The 14,875-nt window shown below is 53.3% G+C and overlaps 1 protein-coding gene across 1 annotated transcript; it reads right to left on the bottom strand.

The window, feature by feature from the left end:
• Window positions 1-1,787: 1,787 nt before the first annotated feature.
• Window positions 1,788-10,682, bottom strand: CD22 (CD22 molecule). Its single transcript, XM_079908121.1, has 13 exons — window positions 10,634-10,682; window positions 10,005-10,379; window positions 8,834-9,127; window positions 7,487-7,753; window positions 7,089-7,352; window positions 5,784-6,041; window positions 5,319-5,579; window positions 4,973-5,236; window positions 3,509-3,605; window positions 3,279-3,354; window positions 2,963-3,087; window positions 2,481-2,565; window positions 1,788-2,171 (listed from the first exon to the last, which is right to left on the bottom strand). Exons 1-13 carry the CDS (start codon window positions 10,665-10,667, stop codon window positions 2,040-2,042), a joined length of 2,532 nt encoding a protein of 843 aa, XP_079764247.1. The 5' UTR covers window positions 10,668-10,682; the 3' UTR covers window positions 1,788-2,039.
• Between the last annotated feature and the right edge of the window lie 4,193 nt (window positions 10,683-14,875).

The following is a 14,875-nucleotide window of genomic DNA, read 5'->3' as shown; positions in this document are numbered from 1 at the left end:
CCAGACCCTTGCCCTCTCATTTCGACAGTTCTCGAAGCCTTCCCTTTCTCCACAAACGTGGAAGGTGCTCACGACAGTTCAAACCAGGGAGTTCCCTGGCGGTCCAGTGGTTAGGACTTCCACTGTCGGGGCCTGGGGGGAATCCCTGGTCAGGGCACTAAGATCCTGCAAGTCACGTGGCGCGGCCAAAAAAAAAAAAAAAAAAAAGACGTCAAACCAGGGACAAAGTAGGTTCATGGGGAAATCAGTGCCCCACTCCTTGGGCATCCCAAGGACAACCTCTCAGAGAGCATCTGGATCGAGCAGACGGGAAAGTAGGGCAGCCAAGGAAGGCGGTGCCTTCAGAGCGCCCACCACAGGCCAGGAATTTGACTGTCATCTTTTTTTTTTTTTTTTTTTTGCGGTACGCGGGCCTCTCACGGCTGCGGCCTCTCCCGTTGCGGAGCACAGGCTCCGGACGCGCAGGCGCAGCGGCCATGGCTCACGGGCCCAGCCGCTCCGCGGCATGTGGGATCCTTCCGGACCGGGGCACGAATCCGTGTCCCCTGCACCGGCAGGCGGACTCTCAACCGCTGCGCCACCAGGGAAGCCCTGACTGTCATCTTGATGAATGATTAACCACAGGTTCCTGCCCTGAAGGGGAATGGGCCTTGGCCCCTTGGGAGAAGCAGGAGACCAGGTGGAGAGAGAACAGACGGAGAAGCGGAGAAGCCGGAAGGGCCTCCCTGGCAAGTCGGCCAGGGAACATACTAGAGAGCTAGTGGGGGTCACGGGGAGAGGTAGAGAAGCTGAGAGGTTCCTCAAGGTAGCTGGCCTTCGAGAAGGCAGGCAGCTGTGGGTTGTGAAACGACGCGGCAGGGTCACTTTTGAGAATTGCTGTGAGTAATGCTTCGGCTTCCCCTTTTTATGGTCTTCAAGAGATGCAAATCAGATGGGAATGTGGTTTCTAGGGGCTTTTGGCTGTTGCGTTAATCTTATAACATGACATAAGGTTATACCTCACTTCCTATCTCGAACCGCCTGCATCTTCATGTTACAGACGGAGAGACGGAGGCTCAGAGAAGCCGGGGAACTTTGCCCCAGATCATTCGGCTGGTTAAGCAGAAGAATCGGGACTCAGGCTCTGTCTGTGACGCCCGCGGACTCTTGGCAACAAGACGATGGACCCTCCGATCTGGTGATTTGCGCGTGACGTCACCTTTCCCCTCTCCCCAAGCCCCAGGATGCCTGCCTCAGCTCCCCGTCCCCGCTCAGACTCTGCAGACTGGAAATCATTCACTGGCTCTTTGACGTGGCATCTGAGCCATGTTTATTGTGTAGCTCTGTGTCTGTTACACGTTTGTCCACATCAGTGTATGTCTCAGACCATGAGACCCTCGAGGACAGGAGCCGCAGCAGCGTAATCCTCCCCGTGGAAGGCCTCTGAGAGAAGAAACCAGCCCAGGTCAGGGCCTCTACCTCATTTTTGTTCCTCTTTCCCTGGGCTTTGCCCTGGGGTCAAAAATTACGCATAAGATTAGTGAGTGGAGTTATCAGAGCAGGGGTGAGGTGTCAAAGGGATGGGGAGAGAGAACAATAAAAATAATGACCAGCTGATCCCCGCAGGGACACAGCCAGCTGCGGAGTGGGGTTTGGGAGTGGGTAGGTGGTGGCAGACGGCTGGGAAGGGGCAGGGGGATTTGTACAGCTCAGGATAGGTATTTAGATGAATTTCTGGGTGAGAAGGGGAGTGGGAAAGGACCAGGGACAGACCCTTTGGAGGGTCGGGGTTACCAGTGCTAAGAAGGAAGACTGTCTCTGGACCATGTACAAAGTTCTCTGCACCAACTGGGGTTGCAGTAACTGTGACCGTGTGTGCGTGCTCGTGTGTGTGCGTGTGTGCGTGCATGCATGTGTGTGAATGCGTGCATGCGTGCGTGTGCGTGTGTGTGTGTGTGTGTGTGTGTGATTTCGCAGCTGAACAGCAGAGGCTGAGAAAGTTCCAGGACCACCCTGGCCCCTCCGGCCCCTGGCCCCTCCACCTCAGCTGGTTTGGCCCATCATTGCTTGAGGGTCACGTATTCCACTCCTTCCTGGGCCAGCGGCCGCTCCCCAAACCCAAAATGGACCATCTCCGAGTAATGTATCCCCTCGTCTTCTAGGACCTCTGGAGTCACGTTCTCATAGTCGCCCTGAGAAAGCCACATGGTGGTGAGCGTGGCCTCATGCTCACCAGCCTCCCGCAGCCCGCTTTCCCTGTCCCTTCTCTCCTCCGCTCCGCCTGGGGGTCCAAGAGCGCGAGCAGGAGTCCTCTTGTCTGGAAACTGGCTGCAGCCGGCCTCAGACTGGGAGGTGCCTGCCCTGGGTCTGACCTCACCAGGGTCTGGGCAGCCCTCCCCACTTTCCAGCTTCTGCCAGCACCAAGCCCACCCAGGCTCTGGGACTCACAGCCGAGGCCAGGTCCCGTCACTTCCCCACCTTCCATAGCCCTGCCCTCTTACCACGTGACGCTTCTGCACCACAGAGTAAGTGACCGTGTCGTCCCTGTCTGAGGAAAGTCCCCGCGTCTCTGAGGTCCCTGCATCTCTGAGAGGGAAGGCAGAGAGATGACCACAAATGAAGGCTTTTGCATGAAATCTGCTCCTTCTTCCAACTCCCCTAGACCCTAAGAGCACCCCCAGCCTCTCAGCCCCTTGTATCATGCCTAGTGCACACAGCAGGGGCTGATGTGTCAGATGAGCGAACGTATGTGTGTATGTATTGCAAAGTCCCAACCTTGGTGATAGAGACCGACTCTGGCCGTGCCTGTTCCTGGTTTGTAGGAACAGATCCAATTCCCGAGACCGTTACCAGGGGGGTTGTTACAGAGCAGGAATGAGGAGAAGAAGCACGGGCCTGGCACACACAGGGCAGGCGAGACACGAGCTCTGCCCCCCGCATCCCTCCCAGGGTGCAGGTGTCACCCCCCTGGTGCCCTCAGTACCCAGGTCTCGGTGCATCCGTCTCGCCAAGAGGAAAGCGCAAGGCAGCGTAGCTGACGGCGTCTTCCATCACCGGATGGTAGCACCCCAGGGAGTGGGGGCCTTCAGCTTGGGGGATCCTTCGAGCCTGAGAGGAGGACAAGGTTTCGGCCCTTACCACTCCTCTCCCCGCCCTAGCTCCCCTGCCTCTCTACTCTTTATCACCCCTCTCCACTTTGTTTCTTTTCTTTTTTTTTATTTGACACATAGTTGATTTTCCACTTTGTTTCTCTCTTGACTCGAAGCTCTGCCCTGCATTTCATCTTTCTGCCATCCTACCTTTACATTCCTCACAAAGAAGTTCTGTCCACTGGAACTTTCCTGAAGCCCCTGCTGTCTCTGAATCCTCTTCCAGCTGAGAAATAAAGACCTGCTCAGGGAGGACGAAGGGCCTGGGAAGAGGACCCTGTGGACTCGGCATGCCGGGGGCTGCAGGACTGAGTAACCAGGGTCGTTCCCTGGGTTGGGCGGAGGGGGAGCAAAGGTGGTGGGCAGTGGGAGGAACTCACCTCCGCTGAAGCTTGACTCCCCAGATTGCCAGGAGGAAGATGGCCAGACAGAACCCCACTCCCAAGGCCACTCGCCTGATGATGGAGGCTGAGCTATCTGATAGAGAAAGGAGGTACGTCAGTTGACGACTCTGCCTCAGTCGGGTAGCAGGCCAGCTCTGCCCTGTGACCTTTGCCTGGGAGGTATCCTGGGCTTCTCTCTGCACAGCCACGGTCCTTCCGGCCTGTGCGACATCTCCTCCTTGCCCAGGGGCTGTGGTGCAGAGAAAGAGGGAGAAGCCAGCCCTGCCCTCTGAACGTCTCATTAGGAGGGAAGGGCAGCTCTTTTTCAAGAGGAGCTCCTGCTGTGTGACAGCCTCGGGCACACACAGAGCACGTAACCCTCATAAATGGTGCCGCCTCTCCAGAGGGCAGCTTGGCCGTGCTTAAAATCACTTGTCCTTTGAGCCAGCCAGTTCACGTAGGAACCTAGCCTACAATTCTCTTCGCAGGTGTGCCCAGAGCAGGAGACTGCACCAGCCTTGAGGAGGGCAGTGGGCACATGGTTATTCGACATCCGTACCCGGGACCACAGTGCACCCTCAGCAAGAGTCAGGTCTCCAGGGTCCCTGCAGAGGGGAGACCCAGGGGACTCCCTGGGGAGATATACAATGTGTATATTGTATATACAATATACATATACAATGTGTAACTTTTCCAAATGACACCCTCAGGCTGGCTCCCTTTAGCACCAGCTTTGCCAGTGCCAATCCTCTAAGTTGAAAGCCATGGCTCCAATCACTAACCTGAAAAAAGCACAATAAATAAATTAAATATTTTCCCCTGCGTTTTTCCAGACTCTTCAGACACCCTGTATATGCACAGATAGAGAACCATCTCCAAGTGCTGTTATTACATGGAAGAAAGGGAAGTTCAGGGCAACGTGTGAGCTCTCCCGCCGTCTGAGTAACAAAGAAGGGTGTATGGACATAAATCTCTATAGGCCTGTGGTGCACGTATAGAAAAATCTCTGTGAGGGGCCATATCCAGCTGCCAACGGTGAAAGCCTCAAGGGAGGGAGGGGGTAGAGTTCTCGGGGAGCAAGAAAGGAGACGTATCTGTCCTTCCACTATTTACCCTTTCATGCTGTTTTTACCATGTACTTGTATTGTCTTTTAAAGAAAAACCAAAACCACTACAATCTCAAAAGGTAGAAACAAGCAGCCTATCAAGGGCGAGGCAGAGAGAGAGAGGCAGAGAGAGGGAGCCAGGAGGAGCTCAGGATGTCTGGAAGGTAGGGGCAGCCTGAATCCTCCCGGGGTGGCGAGAGACTGATCGGGGAGGAGGGAAGACAGGGGAGCTGTGTGTGGAGAAGGGGCGCCTCTGAGCGCACAGGCTGCCCACTCCCCACCCTCCGTGCAGGAGCGGGGAGGAGGTCTGGAACGCACGCCGCAGGAGTGGCCAGGGCCGGAGAAGGGCCCTTACAGTAGACGGTGAGGGTGGTGGGCGGCGACTGGCCCCCGCCCAGCCTGTTGGTCCCCTGGCACCAATAGGCGCCTGAGTGCTGCAGCGTCACAGGGTCCAATCTCAGCGTCTGATCGTAATGGCGGAGGTCTTGGTTATTCCAGTCAAACCATGCGTAGTGGGAGGTGGGAGGGTTGGCGTCGCTCTCGCACGTCAGGACCGCTTTCTTCCCCTCCACCACTCCGTCTTTCGGGCTGATGGACACATGCAGGCTCCTGGGTGCATCTGTAAGTAGAAGCAAAGTCAGGATCCGGGTAGCCAGTCACCTGCCCGTCTCTGCGCCCAGCCTCTGGCTCCAGCCACTCACACAGCACTTGGAGAGCCCAGGCCTTAGACGAGGTCTGTCCTATGGAATTGTTGACCAAGCAGTGGTAAGTTCCAGCATCTTCTGGAGAGATGGCGTCAAAGTTCAGTTTCTTTCCTTCCTCCAGAAAGATTCCATTTTTCTTCCAGAAGAAGCGGACATCCGTGGGGCGGCTGCTTAAGAAGTCACATTGGAGGAGGACCCGGCGCCCAGAGTGAATCTCACTGTGGGGAGTGACCTGGACACTGACATCTTTGGGGGCATCTGGAGAGCAAGGACCTCAGGCTGATCTCTTGGGTCTCTTCCCCTCTTCCTGTTCCCAAGAATTCCTCTCCCCTTGGCCCTGAGGCCTGACTCTCATCCCTCAATTCTCTGTGAGGACTGCGGTTCAGGCTTGGGTCTCCTCACCCTTAGAGCCCCGCACCCCAGCTGGGCCACCCCCTAGCTCCCCTGGCCCAGGGCACTCACACTGGACATCCAGGTCGACAGGGGGAGACCACAAACACCACTGGTTACAGGCTGCGCACTTGACTGGCCCTGTGTCCCAGGCAACTTTTCGAATCGTCAGCCCAGCGGGTGACAGCTGGTCCTGGAAGCCTAGGTGATCCCATTCATATCGGGTAACTCTGGGATTACTGGAATTGTAGGTACAGGACAGGATCACACTGTCTCCTTCTCGAATCGGTGTGGGGCTTTGAATCACTGTGATTACCTCCTTGGGGGGATCTGGAAGAAAACCAGAGAGGTGGGTCAAGAAAAGTCAGAAGCCCATAAGACCTGTTCCTTCCTGCTCCCTCTTCCCCCTTCCTGTGCCCTGCATTCACGCAGTTTCTCTATTAGCGGAGGGAGGGCTTGTGCTTCCCTCTTGCCTCTGAGAACAGAAACCCTGCCCTGGCCATTTGGCCTGGCTGTGGTTTGAGACAGGATGGTGCAGTGGTTAAGAGCACAGCTCTGGGTGGAGTATGTGTGGTGCTGTGCAAGGGAGGGGCCACTCTCTGTGGGTCTCTGCACGGGTCTGGGACGCGGAGCCGGGTGACTAGAGTAAGGGCGTTAACTTAAAAAAGAAGAAGAAAAGCAGAGCTCTGGATCCAGAGTGCCGGATCCTGCCCCTTGGCGTTGTGTGACCGTGGGCTGCAGGCCTCAGTTGACTCATCTGTCAAATGGGGTCCTGTGAGTAGCTAACCTCGTGGAATCACTGCAGGACGGAGTAAGAGGATGCTGTTAGAGCCCTGTGGCGTGTGGTAAACACGCAACACGTGCTGCTTCTGCTGCCGCTGTCACCACATATCCGGTGTCTAGATTTCAGGATTTAGGCGTCCACATCACAGTATCTGGCCCCGACTATGACATCCCAGTGTCCAAGGATCAAACCTAGGGATTCTCTTTGTCCTGGGCTCCCCTCAGTGCCAAGACTCACTGTGTTAAACAGGGTCTGACAACCAAGAGGTAAAGAAGCATTTTGCCCCAGTCCTCCTCGAAAATTCCAAGACCCCTTCAGGGACTCAGCCACTGCTGAGTGACGCCAAGTCTCCGCGTCCCTCGTGGGACCCTGGCATCTTGCCATTCATTCAAGTCAACAAGCATCTACTGAGCACTTCCCACGAGCCAGGCCCTGTCTGGTGCTAAGGACACAACTGTGAACACAACAACTGCCCCAAGAAGCTTATCTGCCGGGAGCCCCTGGTTTCCGCTTGCTGTCCCTTCGCGGGCACGTCTACCCTCCTCCTGCCCCCAGAGCCATCTCCTCCCTCCAGCAGCTCTGCGGCTACTCACACTGGACTTCCAAGTCAGCTTCCTGGCCAACTTGTCCAGGACCAAGATCGTTTTCCGCCAAGCAGGAGTACTCCCCAGCGTGCCTGAGGAGGACCTCTGGGATCTGGAAGGTCCTGCCCGTCTTTCCAGGCATTGCTAGCCCATTGTAGTACCAGGTGTAATTCGTTGGAGGAGGATTGGCCAGTGATATACACGTCAGCTCTACTTCATTTCCTTCCTTCGTTGGCGAGGAGACGATCTGAACCCTGGAAGGTTCCGGAGCATCTGGAAGAAGAGGCCGAGGCTGGGAGGCTGGGGGTGGTGGTGAGCAGAGGCCTCCGGGGCTCCCCTCCCATGGGCCTGGAAGGTGCCCCTGCTGACCCCCGGCCCGGCCCTTCCCCAGCTCCCAGGAGGCTCACAGTGCACTTGGAGGTCCACTGCTTCCGACTCTTCGGAGCCCACATCGTTGTGGGCCTTGCACTGGTACTGCCCACTCATCCTCCTGGTCACCTTGGGCAGAGTGAGCGTGGGCGTCTCCTCCCCCACCAGCAGGACCCCGTCCCTGAGCCAGGCCACCTTCTGGTGCCGTGGGTTGCTGCTGACAACCTGGCACGTCATGGTCACAGACTCTCCCTCTGTCACAGTGGCTTCTCTGGGACTGACCTGGATCTTCAACTTCGGCGCGTCTGGAGAGGTGGAGGGAACAGTGAGGGAGGGGATGGGGATTCTCAGAGGGTGTGACGGGCTGACAAGTTGCAGGCCTTTTATTCTGATAAAGCAGCGGCCTAGACAGAGCGGGCAAGGGTGCGTGGCCACTCACTGTCACCCTTGTCAACAGGTGACTGACCGTCACAGCCTCCCAACTCGGTTCTCTGCTCCCCACACCCCAGACCCCAAAGGTCTGGTCTCCACCAGCAGCCAGCAGCATTCCCAGGACTGTCCATCAGACCTCACGACTCTCCTGTTTGAAACCGTTCAGTGGATTCCACACTTAGAGAACAATCCAGAAACGCTCGCTGCAGCCCACGAGATCTAGCGTCCCGGTTCCTCTCGGCCTTCCTTTCCTACCACTGGGCCCCTTGGATGTAGTGCCAAGCTTGCCGGCTCCTTGCTCTGAGGCAGACACACCAAGTTCCTACCTCAAGGCCTCGGACTTGCTCTTTCTTCTCCCTGGAACGCTCTTCTCACGGAGATAGGCCTGCCTCAGGCCCTCCCTTCACCCAAGTCTCAGCTCAAGTTCAGCCTCCATCCCTCACTCCCTCTGTCCTAGCCCTGCTTTATCTTTGTGTGATACCCTTAGCACCACCTACACATATGTTCTCTAGTTCCCTTTTCACCTATCTACTCTTCGTCTCCCTGACTTCAATGCTAGTTCCACGTGGGCAAGAACTTTGCTCACTGCTCTATCCCCAGCAGCCTAGTAGGTTCACAACAAATATTTATTGAATGAATGAGGCACAAAACAATGATGTGAAAAAATTCTCATCCCGCCCCCCAGGGGAACCAAAAAACCTTAACCAAGTGATCCCCAAATCAGGTCATGGTTTGAGGATAGATTCTTTTATTCTGAATCAGGTGTCCCTGAAACACCAGAGCTGATGATGGGAATGGTGGAGGAGGGGCCGCGGCTCTGCCTGGACCATTCCCAACAGCGGGTGCCCACAGACCCATCACGCTCCCCTCTGTGTGGGCTCCTGTTACCCTCTGCAGGGGTGAAGGGGTGACAGGACCCTCGGCCCTCCCACAGAAGCACTGGGGAGACTCACGCTTCACGTCCAGCCACACCGTTTCCTCAGAGAGTAACTGCTGTTCCGTGGGGTCCCAGAGCTGGCAGGTCAGGTTCTTGCCGTGGTGAGTCCACTGCGGCTGGAACGTGAGAGTGCTCTGGGTGGAGACGGTCTCGATGGACAGGGAGGTAGAGGTGACCGCACGCTCCTCCAGGGACCACTGCAGATGAACCTGGTACTCAAAGCAGGCGAAATTCAGCGAGCAGGTGACAGTGACGTCGCGGAGCTCCCGGATGTCTGGAGGGAGCTCAATGTGGGGTGGAGGAGCCGTCTCTGCAAGAGAGCAGGGGCCACGCTGGAGGCCTGGGAACCTGGACCAGCTTTAGATGCCCTGCCGCAGAGAACCCATCAGGAAGCCCCGGCCGGTCCTGTCCACCTCTCTCCGGGCCTGCCTGTCTCTGCTCGGCCCAAACACCCTCTGAAAGGTCTTGTGAAAGTTGATCCTCCTTAGAAACGGTGTTTTATGTTTTATAGTTACTTCGTTCGCACCCCCTGGTGTCTGCTTTCTAAATGTTTTCCAGACCACTCCCCCGGCACTCCTCAGCGGATTTGACACGTTTAGTTCAACATGCTTAGCTTGGAGGACAAACCTGGCTCAAAGGCCTCGGTATCAGAGACCTCCCACACGGCACTCCTGGAGGGGATTCCTTTAGCGCAGAGGCCTGTGTGCAGCCAGTCCCTGCTCTCCCCGAGGCTGGGCCGCCCTCAGATTGCAGCGTCTGAAGCTGCATCTCTCACCCCAAACACAGGCCTGCTTAGAACCACCCACCGAATGAACAGGCCGTGGAAGGGAGCGAGCACACTCCCTCGGCGGGAGGCCCCAGACCTGTGTTTGGTTCACACCCTATCTGTGTGTCATGTAGCCACGAAGGCCTAATTAGAATGGATCCCCCCACATTAATACATTGGGAGATTTCCCTTGAAAATTCAGATTTCCATCTCTGGAAAAGCCAGGGGAGATGCTCAAGGAGGGATGAGTGCCCCTAGGCTCCAGTCTGCCACGGGCGCCACTGCCCTGTGGCACCCCGGTCGCTCACTGGCATCCCTGTCTGGCCTCTGCAGGCGACCTGGTTTGTGAGCTGTCCCAGGAGTCGGGTGCTTCCCACCTTCCTCATTGCCGAGACGAAGGAACCCATCCTCAGGGCCTTACCAGAGACGTTGAGGCCGATGGCCTCCATCCATTTGTTCTCCCCAGACATCATCCTCAGCCCCAGCTGACCGCTGTCATTGACTTTCACGGGATTGATGAGGAGGGTGCAGTTGGATCTGCCGTCTCCCAGGAATTGTACCCTTCCCTGACGAGCAGGAAACTCCCTGATTTTTAGGTTCTTATAGAGGACGGTCCCATTGTAGTTCTTGGTGGAGCTGTCGTACTCATAATTGTGGTACACGGTCAGGTTATCTAGCAACTGCTTGTTTAGGATACGGTAGCGGCAGGGAATCCAGACGCAGGCTCCATCCCAGGCGTAGAGGATCTTGGGATGTACAAACGTCCACTGGGCTGAGTCAGAGAAAGCCAAGTATTCTGGAACCCACCAGAGCGAACAGAAAGCATTACTGAAGGACGATGCGCGCATTGTAAAGAATTTCCTCTGAAGAGGCGGGGGTGGGGGGGGAGGCAGATACACAAAGAGAGACGTATACACACGCACACACATATACACTGACTGTCCCCACCCTGCCCCACATTTACTCTTCTCTGCCCCCATCTTGCCTCCTCCTCCTCCAGCTCCCACAGTCGTCCCAGACCCAAGTATCTGCCCGGGCCACCATCCTTACCGAGAAGCAGAAGCAAGGGACCGAGGAGATGCATGGCGCTGTGTCTAGGCGGGAGCCTGGGCCAGGAAGAGTTTGTCTTTAAGCCATCTGGTCACTTACATCTTCCAGACAGCTTTTCTTGCTCACTCACTGAGCTCCAATCCCTTCTCCCTGATTCTGAGAAGACCGTGTCTGGTTGCATGGCAGGATATGGAATTCTGGAAGCTCACAGGGTCTTTTTCTGGATATGCTGTGCCTCTCCCATCAGCCTGAGAACCATGTAAGGCTAGCCTCTCTCTTCCCAGCACTCCTCCCTTTCTTCCATCCATCCATCCAAAATTGTATAAACTTGCTGCCCAGCTCTCAGGCTTTGAGTGGCACCAAACTACCGAGCACCTCGAATGCCAGGCCCTAGGTGACCTGGAGCTTACCTTGGGTCAACTAGTGAAGGGTGGGCTAGAGGTAGTCCAAGGGCTGCCGATGTGCACCCACTGTCCATCTCTACGTGTGGGTGCACGTGCGGTGAGCTGGACCGCCACCTCACTGGACTTTTACATAGAGTTACATTTACATAGAGTTAAATTTAAGTCCCAATTTACATGGTTGTGCCCTGAATGCGTGTCCCTGGGGAGTCAGCAGGACGTGCCAACAGAGTGTGTCTCCTGTCTCAGCACAGACCTGCGTCTGTCCCGCCTGCCCAGCCAACAGTTCCCACACATCGGCGTCCCCTCCCCAAGCCCCTCCGGCTGGCTGTGCATCTCCTCTGGCTGCGCGGCTTATGCTACAGGACCGTTGGGTGTCCAGGACCGGTGTGGGGAAAGCTAGGCCGCTGGCTGAAAGTAGGAAGGGGGTCTGTCCCCAGGCATGGCGGCCGTGCTGGACTGGCCTGGGCATAGATGGGGGCAGACTCTCCACACAGAGCTCATAGAGCCCTGCAGGTGCGAATAGTGTTACAGAGAAAAAAGTCCTCGAGGTCACATCTGTTTGAGAGAAGCTGGATTTTAGAAAGTGAAATAGGAATCTTTAGTGCAGGCCTTTTCGAACCCTTTAACCAGCTGTATGGGCATCAGGCATCTCCCAGCATGGGGGCTGGAGTAGAGTACACGACACATACTTCTTTAGCCATGGGAACAATTCTACGTTTTCCATGAGGGCTGCAGGGTCAGTGTTCTGAGGGATGCACTTTGGGCTCCCTCTGGGTCTCCACAAGGGCTATGGCCAGGGCCAGATTCCATTCCCCGTGGCAAAGACTAGCCTCCAGTAGCTGGGCCAGGGTACCCCCTCTGCCAGCAGCCACCAGTCACATCCTCATTGGGGACCAGCTGGAGAATGCCAAGACCAGTGGAAGAGGGGTGCTTCTCAGAGCAGGGCTGCATGCTTACCCCACGGAGCTCCAGGTAGTCTCTGGAGCACAAGAAGTGGGCCCCAGGCCTGCGCTTGGAAGGCAGCTGAGGCAGGATGGGGCATGGAACGCTGGGAACAGTCGGCATTGGGCACAAAGGCTCTGGACCCGTGGTCTGCTCAACACGAGCCTGTTTAGAGCCTTGCAGGACCTCAGAGCCTGCCTCCTTGAGTCCATTCTTCCCTCCTGGGCACCCAGTGATGCCCCCTGCTCTCAGAAGAATTGCCAGGCCTGGCAAGGGAGATGCTCAAAGACTGGGGATTACTACCTGTTGTCACACAGGCAAGAGAAAGGGAGGGGAGTCCCACTGTGCTCCCAGCCCCTAGAATTGTGCCTGGCACATGGCTGCAGCTCCCTACTTGCTTGTCGAATGCAAAAGAGAACGAAATAGTTTTTACCTGTTTCCTCATGTGTCTTCTGTCTTCAGGGACCCTGGCAGCATCTAAGAGTGAAAGGGGAAGCACAGCAAAGTCGCCAGTGACTGATTTTCACTCTTCTTGGCCACACCCCCCATCTCTCTTTGGCAGCAAAGCCACTTCTGGGTATTTATCTGAAGGAAATAAAACACTAGCTGGAAAAGATATCTGCACCCCAATGTTCCCTGCAAACATGCAAGCAACCTAAGTGTTCACTGATGGATGACTGGATAAAGAAAATGTATACAAAAGAATATTACTTAATAACCAAGAGATCACTGAAGAAATCAAAGAGGAAATCAAAAAATACCTAGAAACAAATGACAATGAAAACACGATGACCCAAAACCTATGGGATACAGAAAAAGCAGTTCTAAGAGGGAAGTTTATAGCAATACAACCCTACCTTAAGAAACAAGAAACATCTCAAATAAACAACCTAACCTTACACCTAAAGCAATTAGAGAAAGAAGAACACAAAACCCCAAAGTTAGCAGAAGGAAAGAAATCATAAAGATCAGGTCAGAAATAAATGAAAAAGAAAAGAAGGAAACAATAGCAAAGATCAATAAAACTAAAAGCTGGTTCTTTGAGAAGATAAACAAAATTGATAAACAAAATTGATAAACCATTAGCCAGACTCATCAAGAAAAAAAGGGAGAAGACTCAAATCAACAGAATTAGAAAGGAGAAGTGACAACTGACACTGTAGAAATACAAAGGATCATGAGAGATTACTACAAGCAACTATATGCCAATAAAATGGACAACCTGGAAGAAACGGACAAATTCTTAGAAAAGCACAACCTTCCATGACTGAACCAGGGAGAAATAGAAAATATGAACAGATCAATCACCAGCACTGAAATTGAAACTGTGATTAAAAATCTTCCAACAAACAAAAGCCCAGGACCAGATGGCTTCACAGGCAAATTCCATCAAACATTTAGAGAAGAGCTAACACCTATCCTTCTCAAACTCTTCCAAAATATAGCAGAGGGAGGAACACTCCCAAACTCATTCTACAAAGCCACCATCACCCTTATACCAAAACCAGGCAAGGATGTCACAAAGAAAGAAAACTACAGGCCAATATCACTGATGAACATAGATGCAAAAATCCTCAACAAAATACTAGCAACAGAATCCAACAGCACATTAAAAGGATCATGCACCATGATCAAGTGGGGTTTATCCCAGGAATGCAAGGATTCTTCAATATATGCAAATCAATCAATGAGATACACCGTATTAACAAACTGAAGAATAAAAACCATATGATCATCTCAATAGATGCAGAAAAGCTTTTGACAAAATTCAACACCCATTTATGAGAAAAACCCTCCAGAAAGTAGGCATAGAGGGAACTTATCTCAACATAATAAAGGCCACATATGACAAACCCACAGCCAACATTGTCCTCAATGCTGAAAAACTGAAACCATTTCCACCAAGATCAGGAACAAGTCAAGGTTGCCCACTCTCACCACTATTATTCAACATTGTTTTGGAAGTTTTAGCTGCAGCAATCAGAGAAGAAAAAGAAATAAAAGGAATCCAAATCAGAAAGGAAGAAGTAAATCTGTCACTGTTTGCAGATGACATGATACTATACATAAAGAATCCTAAAGATGCTACCAGAAAACTATTAGAGCTAATCAATGAATTTGGTAAAGTAGCAGGATACAAAATTAATGCACAGAAATCTCTTGCATTCCTATATACTAATGATGAAAAATCTGAAAGAGAAATTAAGGAATCACTCCCATTTACCATTGCAACAAAAAGAATAAAATACCTAGGAATAAACATACCTAAGGAAACAAAAGACCTGTATGCAGAAAACTATAAGACACTGATGAAAGAAATTAAAGATGATACCAACAGATGGAGAGATATACCATGTTCTTGGATTGGAAGAATCAACATTGTGAAAATGACTATACTACCCAAAGCAATCTACAGATTCAATGCAATCCCTATCAAACTACCACTGGCATTTTTCACAGAACTAGAACAAAAAATTTCACAATTTGTATGGAAACACAAAAGACCCCGAATAGCCAAAGCAATCTTGAGAACGAAAAACGGAGCTGGAGGAATCAGGCTCCCTGACTTCAGACTATACTACAAAGCTACAGTAATCAAGACAGTATGGTAGGCAGGGGCTCTGGTACCACCGGACCTCGGACGCCGCTGACGCCACCTTGAGGATGAACTGTTTACATTTCTATTTTCATCAAAGTGATATGTGGGGAGAAGGGGAAGATGGTGGAAGAGTAAGATGTGGAGATTACCTTCCTCCACACAGATACATCAAAAATACATCTACATGTGGAACTACTCCTACAGAACACCTACTGAACGCTGGCAGAAGATCTCAGACCTCCCAAAAGGAGAGGGGATTAAGAGTGCTGCTTAAAGGAGCTCCAGAGACGGGTGCGA

The sequence above is a fragment of the Stenella coeruleoalba genome (genome assembly GCF_951394435.1).
Source record: "Stenella coeruleoalba genome assembly, chromosome: 20".
NCBI classification, from domain to species: Eukaryota; Metazoa; Chordata; class Mammalia; order Artiodactyla; family Delphinidae; genus Stenella; species Stenella coeruleoalba.
The sequence above is the reverse complement of the archived record's forward strand: the minus strand, read 5'-3'. Positions and strand labels throughout refer to the sequence as shown.

Bases quoted from the DNA above. Each gene is read 5' to 3' on its own strand.
- CD22 (XM_079908121.1), bottom strand. From the start codon at position 10,667: ATGCATCTCCTCGGTCCCTTGCTTCTGCTTCTCG. The intron at 7,353-7,486 runs GTGAGCCTCCTG...CTCTTCTTCCAG, and splicing joins AGTGGACCTCCAAGTGCACT to ATGCTCCGGAACCTTCCAGG. The intron at 2,566-2,962 runs GTACTGAGGGCA...CTTCCCTCTCAG, and splicing joins ACGGATGCACCGAGACCTGG to AGATGCAGGGACCTCAGAGA.